This window comes from Culex pipiens, unplaced genomic scaffold, assembly GCF_016801865.2.
Source record: "Culex pipiens pallens isolate TS unplaced genomic scaffold, TS_CPP_V2 Cpp_Un0004, whole genome shotgun sequence".
Classification (NCBI taxonomy): domain Eukaryota; kingdom Metazoa; phylum Arthropoda; class Insecta; order Diptera; family Culicidae; genus Culex; species Culex pipiens.
The window spans coordinates 153,683-170,973 of NW_026292821.1; the positions used below are offsets into that span (position 1 = coordinate 153,683).

General features: G+C 40.5%; 3 protein-coding genes across 7 annotated transcripts in view; 2 read left to right on the forward strand and 1 right to left on the reverse strand.

Annotated features, from left to right (window-relative positions):
• Positions 1-17,291, forward strand: part of LOC120431258 (uncharacterized) — a 127,014-nt gene that overhangs the window by 9,130 nt on the left and 100,593 nt on the right. The window lies entirely within an intron of this gene.
• Positions 9,211-11,154, forward strand: LOC120427497 (uncharacterized). The gene has a single exon (XM_039592352.2). The coding sequence runs from the start codon at positions 9,211-9,213 to the stop codon at positions 11,152-11,154; it is 1,944 nt and encodes a 647-aa protein (XP_039448286.1).
• On the reverse strand, positions 11,539-13,207 carry LOC120427498 (uncharacterized). The gene has a single exon (XM_039592353.2). The coding sequence runs from the start codon at positions 12,542-12,544 to the stop codon at positions 11,708-11,710; it is 837 nt and encodes a 278-aa protein (XP_039448287.1). The 5' UTR covers positions 12,545-13,207; the 3' UTR covers positions 11,539-11,707.

Genomic DNA, 17,291 nt, shown 5'->3' on the forward strand with positions numbered 1-17,291 from the left:
CTTGTTTTAGAATTTAAGAATTTCTAAATTTGCTTTTATTTATTGATTTCTTTATTTTGTTTATAATTGTTGTTAAAAGTTTTAGAATAAACATTTTTAATCTATTTAATTTAAAGTTTTGAATATTTTTAATCTTTTTATTTTTTCCTCGAAAGAACCTCAAGCGCGCACACCGTCAATCGCGCTCATACCGAACTGTCAACTTTTCTTGGGGGGGTCACGAAAAGAACACGCAACATTTCTTGACCGCATTCCTTCCGATCAGCATACCGTACTATAACTAGGTACATTTAAATCAATCGATGTTTTGAACTTTGAAAAGGGGGTAACAGGAGCAGGAAAAATTAGCAAAAAACCTACTAAAATTACTAAAGGATAGGGACAGGGAAAGGAAAACTTAATACAACAGAGAAAGATATGCCGGGGCATTTCCGGCGTCGTAGGTCTTCGTCACGCGTAGCAGTCTACCCTGCTCCCACGTACTTATCATCAGCTAGCCAAGGGTCATGAATTGCTGTTCCTTGTTCTGGCAAGCACGGAAACGGGTAAACATATCCCGAGCCAGAGAAAGGAACTCCGTTAAGCTGAAGAGATCGGCCCCTCCAGCAGCAGCAGTAGCAGACGTTTCATCGTTAGCCGCAGCAGTTACGCTAGCGTAGGTACGTCCCCAAACAGGTGGAGGCGTCGTATGCGGAACCGTCGTAGACGGTGATTTAAGGGGTTATTCATTAGCTGGTTTCTTCCGCTGCTTTTCCAGCACCTCGAGGTAATTCTTCCGAACGGGGCACCCGCGAAAGTTTGCTGTGTGGTTTCCTTGACCGTTACCACACTTGATCTGAGCTTTGTATCGCTCAGCGTTGTCGTTGTTCCCAAGGTTCGTCCTCCGGGGCAGGAAACACTGATCAGTAAGATGGTCGTTTCCGGATTTGACACACTTGGGGGCCAATGTGCAACTACGGGAACCGTGACCGAAGCGTTGGCATCGGTGGCATTGCGCTGCGTCGGACGATCGTTTGGCGAAGTACCTCCAGCTTACCACAAATCCGTCCAACGATTTGATCCGGCGAAGGTCTTGGAGTTTAATTGACCTACGGTCGAACACTAGCAGGTACACGGAAAGAAGGTTTATCGTGAATCTTACTAAATTTCGGTTAACAATCCTAAAAAAATTGGTTGTTTTTTAACCACCAATTTTTTTAGCTGGAAATCCTAAAAATAAATCCTGGATTTGACAGCTGGATCCAGGTCCTAAAAATGATAAATCCAGCTAAATTTTTAGTAAATTTTACTAATTTGCAAGCTGGAAAAATGCTGTCAGTCAGTTAGGCTGTTACAACTAGTTTTTTTGGAATCATTCTCAAAATTTTCCATTGATGGCTGCGAAGCCAGGTATTTTCACACATCTTTTTAGCTAGTTTAGCTAACTTTGCCACTATTCTTGGTAGGTGTTTTGGTTGGAATAGCTAATTTTTCCACTATTTCTACAAGTTTTCTTTCAAAAGCCTCCGTTGCTGCCTGCAAAGCACGCATTATTCACCCAGCCTTTTGGCTGATTTAGCTAGTTTCTTTTTTGTTCTTGCTTCGTTTTTTGGAAGTCCAGCTAGATTTTCGACTGTTTTAACTGGTAATTTCGAAATCATTTTAAAAATCCCTTGCTGCCTGTAAAGTTGTTTTTTAATTTTCAAAAACACTTTTTGCTGGTGTAGCATGATTTTCCGCTATTCTTGGTACGTTTTTTGGTAGAGTAAGTTCTTTGGATGTTTCAATAGTTTCCAGGCTTTTTAAACTACGTTATAGTTGATCATCCTAATAGTACGGCTTTGTTGCGATATTCTATTGACAAATAAATAAAAATTAAATACAGTAATACAAAAATACAAAAATACAAAAATACAAAAATACAAAAATACAAAAATACAAAAATACAAAAATACAAAAATACAAAAATACAAAAATACAAAAATACAAAAATACAAAAATACAAAAATACAAAAATACAAAAATACAAAAATACAAAAATACAAAAATACAAAAATACAAAAATACAAAAATACAAAAATACAAAAATACAAAAATACAAAAATACAAAAATACAAAAATACAAAAATACAAAAATACAAAAATACAAAAATACAAAAATACAAAAATACAAAAATACAAAAATACAAAAATACAAAAATACAAAAATACAAAAATACAAAAATACAAAAATACAAAAATACAAAAATACAAAAATACAAAAATACAAAAATACAAAAATACAAAAATACAAAAATACAAAAATACAAAAATACAAAAATACAAAAATACAAAAATACAAAAATACAAAAATACAAAAATACAAAAATACAAAAATACAAAAATACAAAAATACAAAAATACAAAAATACAAAAATACAAAAATACAAAAATACAAAAATACAAAAATACAAAAATACAAAAATACAAAAATACAAAAATACAAAAATACAAAAATACAAAAATACAAAAATACAAAAATACAAAAATACAAAAATACAAAAATACAAAAATACAAAAATACAAAAATACAAAAATACAAAAATACAAAAATACAAAAATACAAAAATACAAAAATACAAAAATACAAAAATACAAAAATACAAAAATACAAAAATACAAAAATACAAAAATACAAAAATACAAAAATACAAAAATACAAAAATACAAAAATACAAAAATACAAAAATACAAAAATACAAAAATACAAAAATACAAAAATACAAAAATACAAAAATACAAAAATACATAAATACAAATTAAAATTAACATAATTTAACTTAATTCAACTTAATTCAACTTAATTTATCTTACTTTAACTTAATTTTAATTAATTCAACTTAATTTAACATAATTTTACTTAATTTAACTTAATTTACCTTAATTTACCTTAATTCAACTTAATTGAACTTAATTTAACTAAATTTTACTTTATTTTACTTAATTTAACTTTATTTTACTTAATTTAACTTAATTTACCTTAATTCAACTTAATTGAACTTAATTTAACTGAATTTAACTTAATTAAACTTAATTCAACTTAATTTAACTTAATTTAACTTAATTTAACTTAATTTAACTTAATTTAACTTAATTTAACTTAATTTAACTTAATTTAACTTAATTTAACTTAATTTAACATAATTGACTTTAATTTAACTTAATTCAACTTAATTTAACTGAATTTAACTGAATTTAACTTAATTTAACTTAATTTAACTTAATTTAACTTAATTTAACTTAATTTAACTTAATTTAACTTGATTTAACTTAATTTAACTTAAATTAACTTAATTTAACTTAATTTAACTTAATTGAACTTAATTTAACTTAATTTAACTTAATTTAACTTATTTTTTCCTAATTTCACTTAATTTAACTTAATTTAACTTAATTTAACTTAATTTAACTTAATTTAACTTAATTTAACTTAATTCAACTTAATTTAACTTAATTTTATCTAATTCAGCTAAATTTTACTTAATTCAACTTAATTTTACTAAATTTTACCAAACATTTTTTAACAACAATTGAACTAAATTCTACCAAATGTAACGAAATTTCAAAAAATGTATCTTAGTTTAATTGAATTTAACAAAAATTTCTAGATATAACCACACTTGACTAAATCTATTTCTTTTTTACTATGTTCAGTTTAATTAGACTAAACTTAACTTTAGTTAATTAAACTTGATTTTTAATCAATCATATTTTAACTAAATTTAATTAAATTTCTCTAAATTTTACTGATTTTAACAAAATTTAATCAATTTTACTTAATTTAACTGAATTCTACTTTTTTCTAAATTCAACCAAATGTAATTCAAATTAACTTTCACTTAATTTAAAGTAATTTAATATTATTTAACTCTATTTTTTGATGTGCTTCAAATGCATAAAGTGCCTTGCTTGTACGGATCTGTCAAACATTGGCCAGTCTATATCTGGACACTCTGTACCCGCAGCCTTGAAACTTATGACTTTTCAGTATCAAGGTGGACTAGCTCATTCCTTTTTCAGGGCAGAGACCATCTACTTACAGGTAGTCGTAGACCTAAGCTACTGACTACTCATCACTCAGGGTCGGCATTTCTACTCAGCGATTCAAGTGAGACACGGATGATATAAAAATCAAGAACCACAATTTTCTAATTAAAACGTGTATTTCTGGGATAGTGTAGGGCCAGCGGTTCTCAACCTGGGGTACATGTACCCCTGGGGGTACCACGAGCGGTCTCAAGGGGTACCGGAAGACAAACCCCGTAATGGCGAACATTTGAATAATATCCCAGACAAAAATTTTGAGAGAAGCAAAAACCAACAGATTAGAAACAAAAAAATAACGCAACAATTTTTGCAGGTTATTTTATTCACTTCGTTTTTGCAAATCGATTATCATTAAATTTGAAAAAAAAAACAACTATTTTGCTTTATAGAGCATTCTACGTGCGTATGTATTGCGTGTACGTACACGAAAATAAAGTGAGGTTAAATTTTGTCAGCCAGCAAAACCAAATGATGCGCTAGTGTGCGTACGCGAAACGTCATAAAGCTATATTGATTGATTCATACAAAATGGGGGCTGTCCATATACAAGTAAAAAATATTTAAAATATTTAAATGAGAAAAATCGCTTGCATTTTATTATTTTAAATAAAGTGTACCGTTTTTTTAGATTTTTGCTCATTTTTTCTTTAAATTTTTGTCTCATATCTGTAAAAGAAAGAAAGAAACTACCATCTCTTAAACAAATTCAATAGGTTGGTAAAAGATTCTAATGTTTCATAATTTAACATTATATTTTCGACCTGTCTTTTAGTTTTGCCAAAAATTAAACTTAGGAAAAAATGTTTTTATTGTAATGTTACCCAATAAGGTACCTAATTTTTTAATTGATATTATCTTGGAAAATATGGATCTCATTTTCAATGTTACAAAAAATGTGTGATTAAGTGATTTTTTTTTCTTAATTTTTCTATTTCAATTTCAAGATCAAGACTTTTCTTCAAAATTATCAAACAAAACGCCTTTTCGAAATATTATCGTGGTGTTGTTTAAAAGGTTTAAATGTTCAATGTTCAAAAAAGCTGTACCGTCATCTGGGGCGAAACGGGACACATGGGGCGAATTGGAACAGCTGTTTTAGCCTTGTTACTGTACAATATTTGGATATTTTTTAATAGTTTCGGATAGAACAGACACAGAACATCTGTAAAAGTGCATCGTTTTCCAAATTTCAAGCTTTTAAGTGTTCTAAAAACTGCTGTCCCTATTCATACTGTAGTCCCGATTCGCCCCAGATGACGGTAATAGTAGTTTATGAAACAAGTTGCAAAAAGAGGATTTTTTCAGCACGAGTCGTACATTTATCCAACGAGGTTCACCGAGTTGGATAAATTCGACGAGTGCTGAAAAAATCAAGTTTTGCAACGAGTTCCATACAACATTTTTTGCAATTCCAAAAAACACTTATTGAGTGAAATTTTAAGTCAAATTTTCATGTATTTGTCAATAGTTCGTTTAAATCAAGACAATGTTGAAAAGTGTTACTTTTCGAAACAAGTGCTGAAAAGTTCAACTTTTCAGCACCCATTTCAGTGCGTAAAAGTAGAACTTTTCAGCATTTATTTTGAAAAGTGTTTCTATTCGATTCTGTTATTTTTGGTACAGAAAAGTAGGCTATTTCGTCGTTCAAGAATTACAGTAAAAGTAAGTAGTTTCACGACGGAATTGCAAAAAGATTTTTTTAGGAATGCAAAATATTTGATTTTTTTAATTGAAAATAGTTACAACTTGAAAACTTAACTTTATCAAAAAGTTTTTTAAGTAAAATTTACAATATTTTCAATCGAATCGAAGAAAAGTAGGGGAAGGTGGGGCAAGAGGAACAATCGCTCGTATGGCCGTAATTTTTTACAATTTTGATGTTTCCAGTATGAGGAATTGTTGCTAGCAATGCGATTAGCTGATTCTACTACCACATAACCGCCAAAACAATGTAAACGCCACTAGGCATAAGATTGAATGAAGTTTTTTTTCAAAACCTTTGTTTTCTTATAATATTTGGAAAGTACAAAATAAGGCTTACCCAGTACTTGTTTTAAAATAATTTTAGACACAAACTTTAACTTTTTAACAATATTTTTGGATTTTTTTAATATACAAAAAAAATATTTTTTCACTTTTTAAGTGTTTTTGAATAACCCTGAGTCAATGCGGTTTCAAAAACACCCAGGAAGCAAAAAAAAAATGGCGAAAACATTTCATGTTGAAAAACTAAGGGGTACCAGCAGGTTAAGCAAAACGAAAAGGGGTACCTAGCCAAGAAAAGGTTGAGAACCGCTGGTGTAGGGTGTGGGTGTGTGTGGGGAATGTGGGGCACTTCAGGGGCAACGTACCGATCAGCAGCTGGACTCGCAGCGAGGCTTCGCTGACTCCACACGAACTCTCGAACGCCTTCGGCGTTCACCTGCTCCAAGGCCAGTCACAGGAGCGCCCTCGACTGTGCCGCCGCGATCCCGTAGGGGGGGGGGGATGTTCTTGAGCTGCTGGTTGGTCGTCGACTTCCGGATGGCTTGAGCTGCTGCTGGGTTGGGCTGGAACGCAGAGGTAGGCCAGCGGGCGTTGCTGGTCCTACTTGCGGCAGGCGTCTTCCCTCAGTGGCGGATTCGGCAGCCCCAGAGTCCACTGATTTGGGCGTGCCGAGAGGGGATAATCTCCTTGACGTGTTATGGCGCCGCGCGCCAGAGATTCGGGTCGGTGCTTGACGATAAAACGTAGCCAACGGCTCCTGCGCACTCACGAGGCTAGGTTCACCTGTTCCCGTGTGCCGTCGCGCCGACGGACTGGACTTCCGTTCGGGGCTCTTCCACTTCCGGAAGGCAATGACGTGCGCAGTACAAATAGACAATACTGGCACAAACGGACACGACTTAACACACGGACGCCTGAATGGCAAAAGAGGCCGATGCTAAACATCGGCGGGCCAAGAAGACATTTCCCGCTCGAATTCCAAACGGGAGGGGAAAAGCTCCATTTTCTTTTCCACCCAATTCGAGTAGTCCTGCCCTATCGCTGTCAAGGACTATCTCGTTACAGCGGCACGAAAACCCTTCTACTGCCATGTATTGTGTGATGTTGTATGTACGGAATAAAGTAGAAAAGTGAAGGTTCGTTGAAGAATTGTAACCAACGGTTACACTATCCACCACCCCGGTGAAAAAAAATGTGTAAGCTCAACGAGGTTTTGCATTTTTTTTACAACAACGCTTTATTCAACCATCGTCGGCCTTTACTGGATTCGTGGGTGTGGACAAAGAAACCTACAATTCTCAGGTACAACTACTCTACAACGCGCGAGATTATGAACCTCCACAAAACAACTCAAATAATAAATAAAATAAACAAGACATGCACAAACTACAAGAATTCAATGAATAAATTAACATAAAACATGCAGAAACAAATTAAAAATTAAATTAAAATCATCCCGTAATTGGGGTAGACAACTCTATATCCATGTTGCGCAACAAAAAATAATATTTACAAATTAGATCACTTCCGATCCGGGAGGGGTGATTCAAAATTAAATTGAGCCCCTGCAGCAAACTGTCTCTGCAGATGACAGATGCAAAAACGTCACGACTGACACGTCGCCGAACTGTCAAAGCATAACGCAATGTTTACTTTTCATTCATCAGTTCGGTCGACGGTGTAGTTTTTGTGAACGGTTTTTTCGTTTTTCTGGCCAGATTTCGTGATGAAATGACGGTATGTTTGGTAAGTACTTACAAAATTGGTGAATGAACACAACGAAGAAAATCTTCGTTCAAAATTTCCTTCATTTGTAGCCCATTGAAGGACAAACTTTCGTGGCGTTTTGCTGCCAGTGCGTCATCTTCGCGAGGAAGATGAGCCTGCAGAAACCCACTAAATTCCCGGGATGAACCGTGAAAGCCATCTTGGCTAAGCAAGATGCACTTCAGGTTAGTGTACACATTAAAATTGCAATTAAAATCACTAATTATGGTCGCCTTGACCGTGACTTTTCAGGTTTGGCACTACTGGCCGTGATTTATGGCACAGTCCCCTCACTACCACTCCACATCCGGCGCTCGGACACAAGGGCACAACGGATTACCCCTTGGTCGTCTCATCGGATGCCAGTGCAGCTATGGACCGCCAGCATAAACATAACAGGTATACCTTTTCATTATTTTTGACCATTCTGGCCGTTGAGAACTCCACTCGCGACAGCTCCACGGACTTTGTTCGGGTGAAGGATAAAAACTTATCACTCCTTCACCGTCCCTTGATCCGCCAGTGTAACTATGCAGTCTCAACCTCAAACATAATTTTACTCACTTTCTCGACTAGGGGTGTTCAAAATCCACTAGTCTTTGAGTTCAAAAAGTTTTTCACAAATACAAAATTTTACAAAACGCTTACACATTTTTGACACAACATTAAACATTCAATAGTACGGTTATCTAATAATATTTTATTTTTCTTGTTGGAGCCCCAACGCGTCGATAAGATCGGCAACACTGGACAACGCGGTTTGACAGGTTTGAGATCCACCCTGTGATGTTTGCGCGCAACGGCACCCGTTGCTGCGATTGAGAAGGCGAAGAAAGCGCGCAAAAAGAGGAACGACCGAGCGCGCGTTTTGTTTACGTCACCAGTCCTTTTTCACCAGTTGAAACGGAAACATCTCGCACTTTAATTCTAATAAATTAAGTTTAGTTAGTGTAAAGAAGTGCTTCTTTCCTTCGCCCACGTGCGCGTCCACCAGTCTACAGTCCGCCGAAAGTGTCCACCGTCGCTTTCAGCTCCGGCACACCAAGATTTGGTTGGTGCCATCTTCGCCGTTTTCGTGGGGCCAAGTCTGGCCCGAACATTGGTCCTTCACCCCGGATCGGACCCGGCGTGGACGGAGGAAAGTGAAAAGTGAGAGGCAAACCGGCCTCAGCCACGAACAGCTCGAGAACCGACTCCGAGAAGCAAACCGGCTTCCGGAAGTTCCGCGAGTGCGAAGCAAACCGGCTTCCGGAAGTTCCGCGAGTGCGAAGCAAACCGGCTTCCGCGAGTGAACCACACAAAACAGTAAACCCGGCGTATTTTCGAGTGGCAAACCGGCCCCGGAAATAACCGAGAAGAACCTGAAAGTGCAACGTGAACAAACAAGTAAAAATGCCCCCAAAAGTGCAACGTACGCCGAAGAAAGAAGAAAGCCAAGAAGAAGAAGAGTTGGGCAACCTGGTCTTCCTTCGTGACGAAGAGAGGGACAGACTCGAGCGCCTAAAAGTGAAGCTTGCAGCGACCGGTGCAGCTGATCGCACTGCAACCGCAGCGGAAGTGCACCAGCGAAAGCTTTACGATTGCAACGAAGCTTTCAAGTCCTTACAGCAGCAAATCTACCGGTTGGCTGGCACCAAGAAACGAGATGTGCACAAGGGTAAGTCGATCGAATTCGAATCCTTGTTCGACGAGCTGGCCATGACTCTCGGGAGATGGGTGGCAGCCGCCCACGTAACCGCAGTGCAGCAACCCATCATCATCCAACAGCCCCTCCCACGGATCATTCCGACATTCGATGGGAAGTACGAAAATTGGGAAAAGTTCAAAACCATCTTTCAAGATGTCGTTGACCGGACGAACGAGTCGCCGCGGATCAAGTTGTACCATCTGGAAGAAGCTTTGGTTGGCGAAGCGGTCGGAATTCTGGACGCCAAGACGGTTCAGGATGGGAACTACGACCATGCCTGGAACCTGCTGGAGGAACGATACGAGGACAAGCGGCGAATGGTGGATCTGCACATCGGCGGTTTGCTCGCCGTCAAGAAGTTGCCCCGTACTGATCATTCGGAGCTGCGTTCCCTTATTGACAACGTCGTTGGCCACGTGGAGAACTTGAAGTTTCTTGGCCAGGAGTTCTCTGGAGTGTCAGAGCTCATCGTCATCCATCTGCTGGGACACGCTCTGGACGATGAGACAAGGAAACTTTGGGAGTCAACGGTCAAGAAGGGAGAGCTTCCGAACTACCCCGAGACGATCCAGTTCCTGAAGGATCGTGTCTCGGTTCTGGAAAGATGCGAGACCACCGTCGACGCAACACCGAGGGAACACCACCGAGCAGAATCGAAGCCAACCGCGACTGATCAACCGTATCAGATCGCCAACGCAGCCGTCACGTCACGACCGGGACCACGGTGTGATTTTTGCAGCGAGCGTCACCTGACCTTCAAGTGCGCTGCCTTCCAAGACCTCACAGTGTGTCAGCGCATGGAGAAGGTTAAAGAAAAGCACGTCTGCTTTAACTGCTTGCGCGCTGGACACTGCGCGAAGAATTGCAGACGGACAAGCTCGTGTGGTAAGTGCCAACGCCGACACCACACTCTTCTACACGACTTCTACCGGAAGTCAACCGCACCGCAGAGACCATCTCCGGCTGTGCGTCAACCCGCTGAACCACTTCCGCCGGTGGAAGTGAACAACTGCCCCACTCCGATGCTTCAAACAGCAGTCGTCGATCTGGGCGACGGCAGCAATCGACCTGTGCCGTGTCGCATCCTTTTGGACAGCGGATCACAGGTAAACTTTATTTCTACCTCGATGGCTGATCGTCTTAAACTAAAAAGAGTTCCCGCAAACGTCCCGATCTGCGGCATCGGAGGTCAGACGACGAATACTAGGGAGTCGACAACCGTTCAGCTCCAGTCCCGATACAGCGGATTCACGGCGGACGTGGAGTGCCTGGTCGTCCCGAAGGTAACTGGAAAGATTCCGTCGTCACCGGTCAATACCACCGATTGGCCGATTCCAAAGGGATTTCAGCTGGCCGATCCTAAGTTCCACATCCCAGATCGCATTGACATGCTCGTCGGTGCCTCCCTGTACTTCCGCTTACTGAAACGAGGCTTCGTTCACATGTGGGACAATTACCCGGAACTGCGAGAGACTCACCTGGGTTGGGTTGTCGTCGGAGGAGCTGGAGAATCCGTCACTGGTCAGCAGTTTGCGCCCACTGCGGTGCTGCAGGCCACACATCTACATCAAGCGACCACTCTAGAAAAAGCTTCTGCTGGGCCTTCCCCAGCCCGGGGGGAGGATGTTGGAGCCCCAACGCGTCGATAAGATCGGCAACACTGGACAACGCGGTTTGACAGGTTTGAGATCCACCCTGTGATGTTTGCGCGCAACGGCACCCGTTGCTGCGATTGAGAAGGCGAAGAAAGCGCGCAAAAAGAGGAACGACCGAGCGCGCGTTTTGTTTACGTCACCAGTCCTTTTTCACCAGTTGAAACGGAAACATCTCGCACTTTAATTCTAATAAATTAAGTTTAGTTAGTGTAAAGAAGTGCTTCTTTCCTTCGCCCACGGGCGCGTCCACCAGTCTACAGTCCGCCGAAAGTGTCCACCGTCGCTTTCAGCTCCGGCACACCAAGATTTGGTTGGTGCCATCTTCGCCGTTTTCGTGGGGCCAAGTCTGGCCCGAACATTCTCTTTAAATTGCAGGTTCGCCATTCCATCACTTCGTTCTCGCCGTAATCATCCGGGTCTTCGGGTTGATCCGATCGTGAGCTCCGAAGGTATATGAACCCTTCACCAGCTCCCGTGGACTGCCAACCCTCGGTCGAATTTCTTACGTTCATCCGAAGTGTGGAATGTAAACTACAGTTAGAAGAAACTAATAAAATTTATTAAAATATTCGCACAACCTCTCCTCGATTGGCAAATCCGGATCTTTCTTCCGCATCTTCGAAATCAATCCGACAATCTCTTCCAAATCAGGGTCTATTTCCGTTTCCAAATCATTTCCATTTCCGTTTAGCAAAGTTATCACAGATGTTTGTATTTTCCTAATTTCATGTTCAAATTCCTTAAATTTATGTTTGGCCTTATGCTTGACCTGCGACGATTTCGTCGGCTTTGGTAGGTTCCTTGCCGAACTGCCCATGTCTGAGTCCGACGACCTACTCGATTCTTGTCCTATTTGTTTCTGAAACTTTACAGATCGTGGCCTCCTCTTCGGGGAACTTCCGTTGCCCGAATCCGGCGAAGACCGCGACTGCTTCTTCTTCAATTTCTTGCCACCGACCTTGCCGGGGGACAGCTTGCCTTTGCTTTTGGCCGATCCCGCTGCCGGCTGAGGTGGTCTTTCGGTTTTTGTTTCCGGTTCTGGTTCCCTAAACTCACAGGTCGCAGCCACCGGCAAGTAGCGGGTGTTGGCTGCTTCCAGAACTATGGACAGGTCGCGCCGGAAGAGTTGCATGATGCGCTTCACCTTAACAACGTCCTCCGGTAGCAACGTTCCCTCAGCTCGAAGTTCTCTGAGGAACTCAAGATTAAAATCAACATCTTTCTCTAATTCTTCCAGGGGGTAATTAGGATGATTAGAGCCGACGGGACTGGGCATCTCGGCTAGACCTTCATCGTCCGAGCAGTCTGCGTCGTACTCCTCACCCTGCCATTCCACTCTACTCCATTCCACTTTCTTTAGTTTTATTCTTTTCCTTCGTGTCATTGTGTATGGAGCGAGATGTGTCGACTGCAGTGCAAGTCGTAAAATTTTAATTTTGTCTAGGTGGTGGGTTCATGTGTGTTGTTGTTTGGTGTTATTGATTACAGGGATGCATGTGTGGGTTCATAATCTATGTAATATGTTTAATGTGAGTTCAATCGGTTTCCGAACAACACAAATTGCCCAAAACCACGAATTTTTCAAAACCGAAAACGGCTAAACAAAGCGTTGAGTAAGCGCAAAAACGCTCAATTGATTTAAGACCGTTTAAGGCACTAACACAGATTTTTGGTCGGGGCGGGGAAAGTGTGCAGGTGAAGAAAGCCGTGCTAGCACGGATCCCTGCCACCTCCCGAAGGAAAAATCCTTAGATTTTTACACCACCCGGTCAAACTTGATCGCTTTTCGTGCTTTCCGCTAGGAAGCCAATTGAAACTAATGACTTTTCAGTATCAAGGTGGACTAGCTCATTCCTTTTTCAGGGCAGAGACCATCTACTTACAGGTAGTCGTAGACCTAAGCTACTGACTACTCATCACTCAGGGTCGGCATTTCTACTCAGCGATTCAAGTGAGACACGGATGATATAAAAATCAAGAACCACAATTTTCTAATTAAAACGTGTATTTCTGGGATAGTGTAGGGTGTGGGTGTGTGTGGGGAATGTGGGGCACTTCAGGGGCAACTGCTGGTTGGTCGTCGACTTCCGGATGGCTTGAGCTGCTGCTGGGTTGGGCTGGAACGCAGAGGTAGGCCAGCGGGCGTTGCTGGTCCTACTTGCGGCAGGCGTCTTCCCTCAGTGGCGGATTCGGCAGCCCCAGAGTCCACTGATTTGGGCGTGCCGAGAGGGGATAATCTCCTTGACGTGTTATGGCGCCGCGCGCCAGAGATTCGGGTCGGTGCTTGACGATAAAACGTAGCCAACGGCTCCTGCGCACTCACGAGGCTAGGTTCACCTGTTCCCGTGTGCCGTCGCGCCGACGGACTGGACTTCCGTTCGGGGCTCTTCCACTTCCGGAAGGCAATGACGTGCGCAGTACAAATAGACAATACTGGCACAAACGGACACGACTTAACACACGGACGCCTGAATGGCAAAAGAGGCCGATGCTAAACATCGGCGGGCCAAGAAGACATTTCCCGCTCGAATTCCAAACGGGAGGGGAAAAGCTCAATTTTCTTTTCCACCCAATTCGAGTAGTCCTGCCCTATCGCTGTCAAGGACTATCTCGTTACAGCGGCACGAAAACCCTTCTACTGCCATGTATTGTGTGATGTTGTATGTACGGAATAAAGTAGAAAAGCGAAGGTTCGTTGAAGAATTGTAACCAACGGTTACAGCCTCCCCCCACGTAGACAGATGTCCATACAAAAAAAGTGGAGTGTGGACAAACGCCAGCCTCCACCCCCCCGCCAAAGGTTTCACGACAAAGGGATGCCACCAATCGTCCAAACAAAAATTAGAGGCTCAACTTCTAACCTCTTTCCCTCAACACAAAAAAAAACTTCTCACCTAATCAACTGAAGATCTCAGCCCGCAGAAAGTCTTCCTGGCTTTTAATCCATTCACTCAGGCACCACCATCGCACTTGCACTTTCGACTTTCAACAGAATCGTCACAAAACTCCGCGTACTGAGCGGCTTAAACAGGATCAAACACGATACGAGACGTTCTCTTGCTTTGTGTTGGTCTCGAACTGATGATCTGTCAAAAAATCCATGCTGCCGGTTCCAGCTAGTTTTTCGGTAAAAAGTAGGCAAAATTGTGCTGAAACACCATTATTTTTGGTGAAATCTCTCCTGTCATTTTGATTTGGGCTGTCAGTTTTGGATAGCAAATCAGCAATCAGGGTTAGCTGTTTCACCAATCCCAAGTTGGTAAATTTACCTGTAATTTTAGCTAATTTAACCAAAAAAATCACTCAGTTGCAAAGTAACCGCCGACCTTACAAGTCGCATTCTCAACGCCAGTCCGCAGTTTGTGTGCGCGTCGCCGCTTTTTTTAAAATGTGCACCGTAGACAAAAACAGTGTGGTTCTGGATTTTTGTCAACTCCAAAACCAACCAAGCCCAAAGCTTGTAAAAAAATTTCTCGCAGACCTTCAAGTAAATCAAGAAAACTTGCGAGCATTGCAATTATGCAATAGAAGAAAAATAGCCGTGTTGCAGTTCGCCGACTCAGCAATGGCCTCGTCCATCATCGACAAACCTCTGGTGTATCAGGGTTGCAAAATCCCGATTTACCTGGACAACAACGCTACGGAAGTTCGTGTGCTTGACCTACCTCTAGGCATAAGCAATGATGACGTAGTCAAAGTGATGAGTAAATACGGCGAAGTTTTGACCATCACCAACGACCGCTGGATTAACTTCTTCCCAGGGATCCCAAATGGAGTTCGGACCCTGCGGATGTTGCTGAAACAGCCAACGCCGAAATTAATCACTGTAAACAATGCTGCTGCAGCAGTGACGATTGTAGGCAAAAAATCGCTTTGCAAACTCAAAGCAAAGAACAAAAAATGTGCGGATTCGAGTAAAAAGGTTAACCAAAAAAGCAGTACACAACCGATTGAACCCGAGCCAAGCAGCAGCAGCAGTAAAAGCAACAATAGTAAACCAGAACAAAATGCAATGGAAACAAGTGAAATCGACGAAGAAGACAACGATGGATTCGAGACCGTGCTTTCTAAGCACACCCGCCGCCGAAATCGCTTACAGGCATATTTGGACGCGGAAGACGAACTAACAAAAAAACGAAGAGAGATGGCTGCAGAAGAAACAGATGAAGAAGATGAAGATGTCATAAAAGCAAAATATTATAAGAAAAAGTGTTGTGAGATAACTTCTAAATCCCTGGAAGAAGAGGACGAAGATAAACTTGAAGAACTTGATAATTCATTCTTTAAATATTCTGCTAAATATTTGAAACATAGAGAGAAATCGTTAGAAAAAAGGCATGGTAATAATTATTGAAGTGATTTTAAACTCTGTAATATTTCCTCTTTCACTATCCACCTTGAAGAGATGAATGCACAATGGTGTAAAGTCTCTATAATAATAATAATAAAAAAAATCACTGTTCCACCAATTTGAAGCCAGCTAATTTGAATTGTTAAATTTAAGATGGAACTCCTTTCCGTGTAAAGAACCTGTAACCGTTTCTGACCTTGAAAGTACTCTAATCTCTCGCGGGTTTACATCATACTCCTCAAGCACTTCCGCTAGCTGTGCTGGAGTCACCGGTATATATCCAGTAAGCACAATTTTCACGGGGGCCTGGTCTCGCGGCTCGTAAGAAAAGTTCGGAATGTCACCACCTTTAAGCACGGTTAAGTGTGACAACACGTACGATGTTCATCAGTACGAGCAACTCAAACTCACAACCAGCTCGAGACAATAAATTGTGCACTGCTGCGCCGGGATAGTCGGGAATAAAAATTGGCACTTGTTTTTTGTTCTTCGTTTTCGCATGGTCCTCGCGAAACCGGAATGAATGTTTTCCCCGCGGGGGGAACCATTCTCGAGTTTTCGTCAGGACCACGTTGAGGAAAATAAAAAAAAAAAAAAAGCGCGGAAGAAAGTAAACTTGCAAGCTCGAGAGTTGCTTGTGCGTAGAGCAGGGGTGCTCAAAGTTTTTGGATGCTGTGCCAATTTTGATGCTCAAATGAACTTGCGGGCCATGCGTATAAAATTGATTATTTATATAATGAAATTACGTTATATTAATGTGAAAGACTAAAAAAAACATCTATTACTTGAAGTTTTTCTTTACATTTCTGTTTTTTTTTTAACATTTTCGTTATTTAAAAGTAATAGAAAGCGGAAAATTTCAGTTATCCATCAGTTTTGTTGATATAATTGTTTTTGGTATTTGAAAAAAGGTATTTAGTTGAATGTAATTGTGTTTTCATTTACATTTTAAGTATTGTCTACATTTTGAAAATGAAAACATAAAATCAGAACAATTCATGCTACGGCATAATTTTATCTTTGAATTGCACAGCAAAAAATCCGATGGTAAAATCGCATGCAAAAGCATGCACATCACCTTCGTTAAAATAAACACTTAATATTACACACTGCATGTACATTTTTTGCAAACACAATAAAAAGTTGCAACCGACGGGATTCAAACCCAGCACCAACAGTAAGGACTGGCGCCTTAGCCCACTCGGCCATCAGACCGATGAAAAGCTGTAAGGATAAACGCATATATGAGCTTGACATTTCGGTCAAGCAGGTTTCCCATACTGATGGGCTACATATTTCAGGGTGTAATATTACACATAATTTCATAAAATAATGCAATATTTATTTTACACCCAGGCCTTTTACACGCAGCTGGATTACTTCATTTTTAGCTGTGTGTTACACTCATGAAAAATGGTTCAATTTTTTTCCAACAATAAGGCCGATGCAAATATTGAAAAAAGATTTTGTCCCTCAACTCTGGCCATGGTCAAAAAATTAAAAGAAATATGAAAATTGAAAATACAAGCCAGAATATTCAAAATTTTAATGAAAAAATTGTTGGAAAATGTTAGAAAAACACACTTAGATTTGCAATCATAATTTTACCGAAAAATTAGCTGGAACCGGCAGCATGGATTTTTTGACAGGTCATCAGTTTGAGACCAAAACAAAGCATCGCGATGCTTCCGATGCATCGGTCCAACCCAATCAATGGAAATGAGTTCCCACGGGAGCTTTGCAGGCTTTGGCGCACCCATGGCCGGAGTCAGAATCGTAT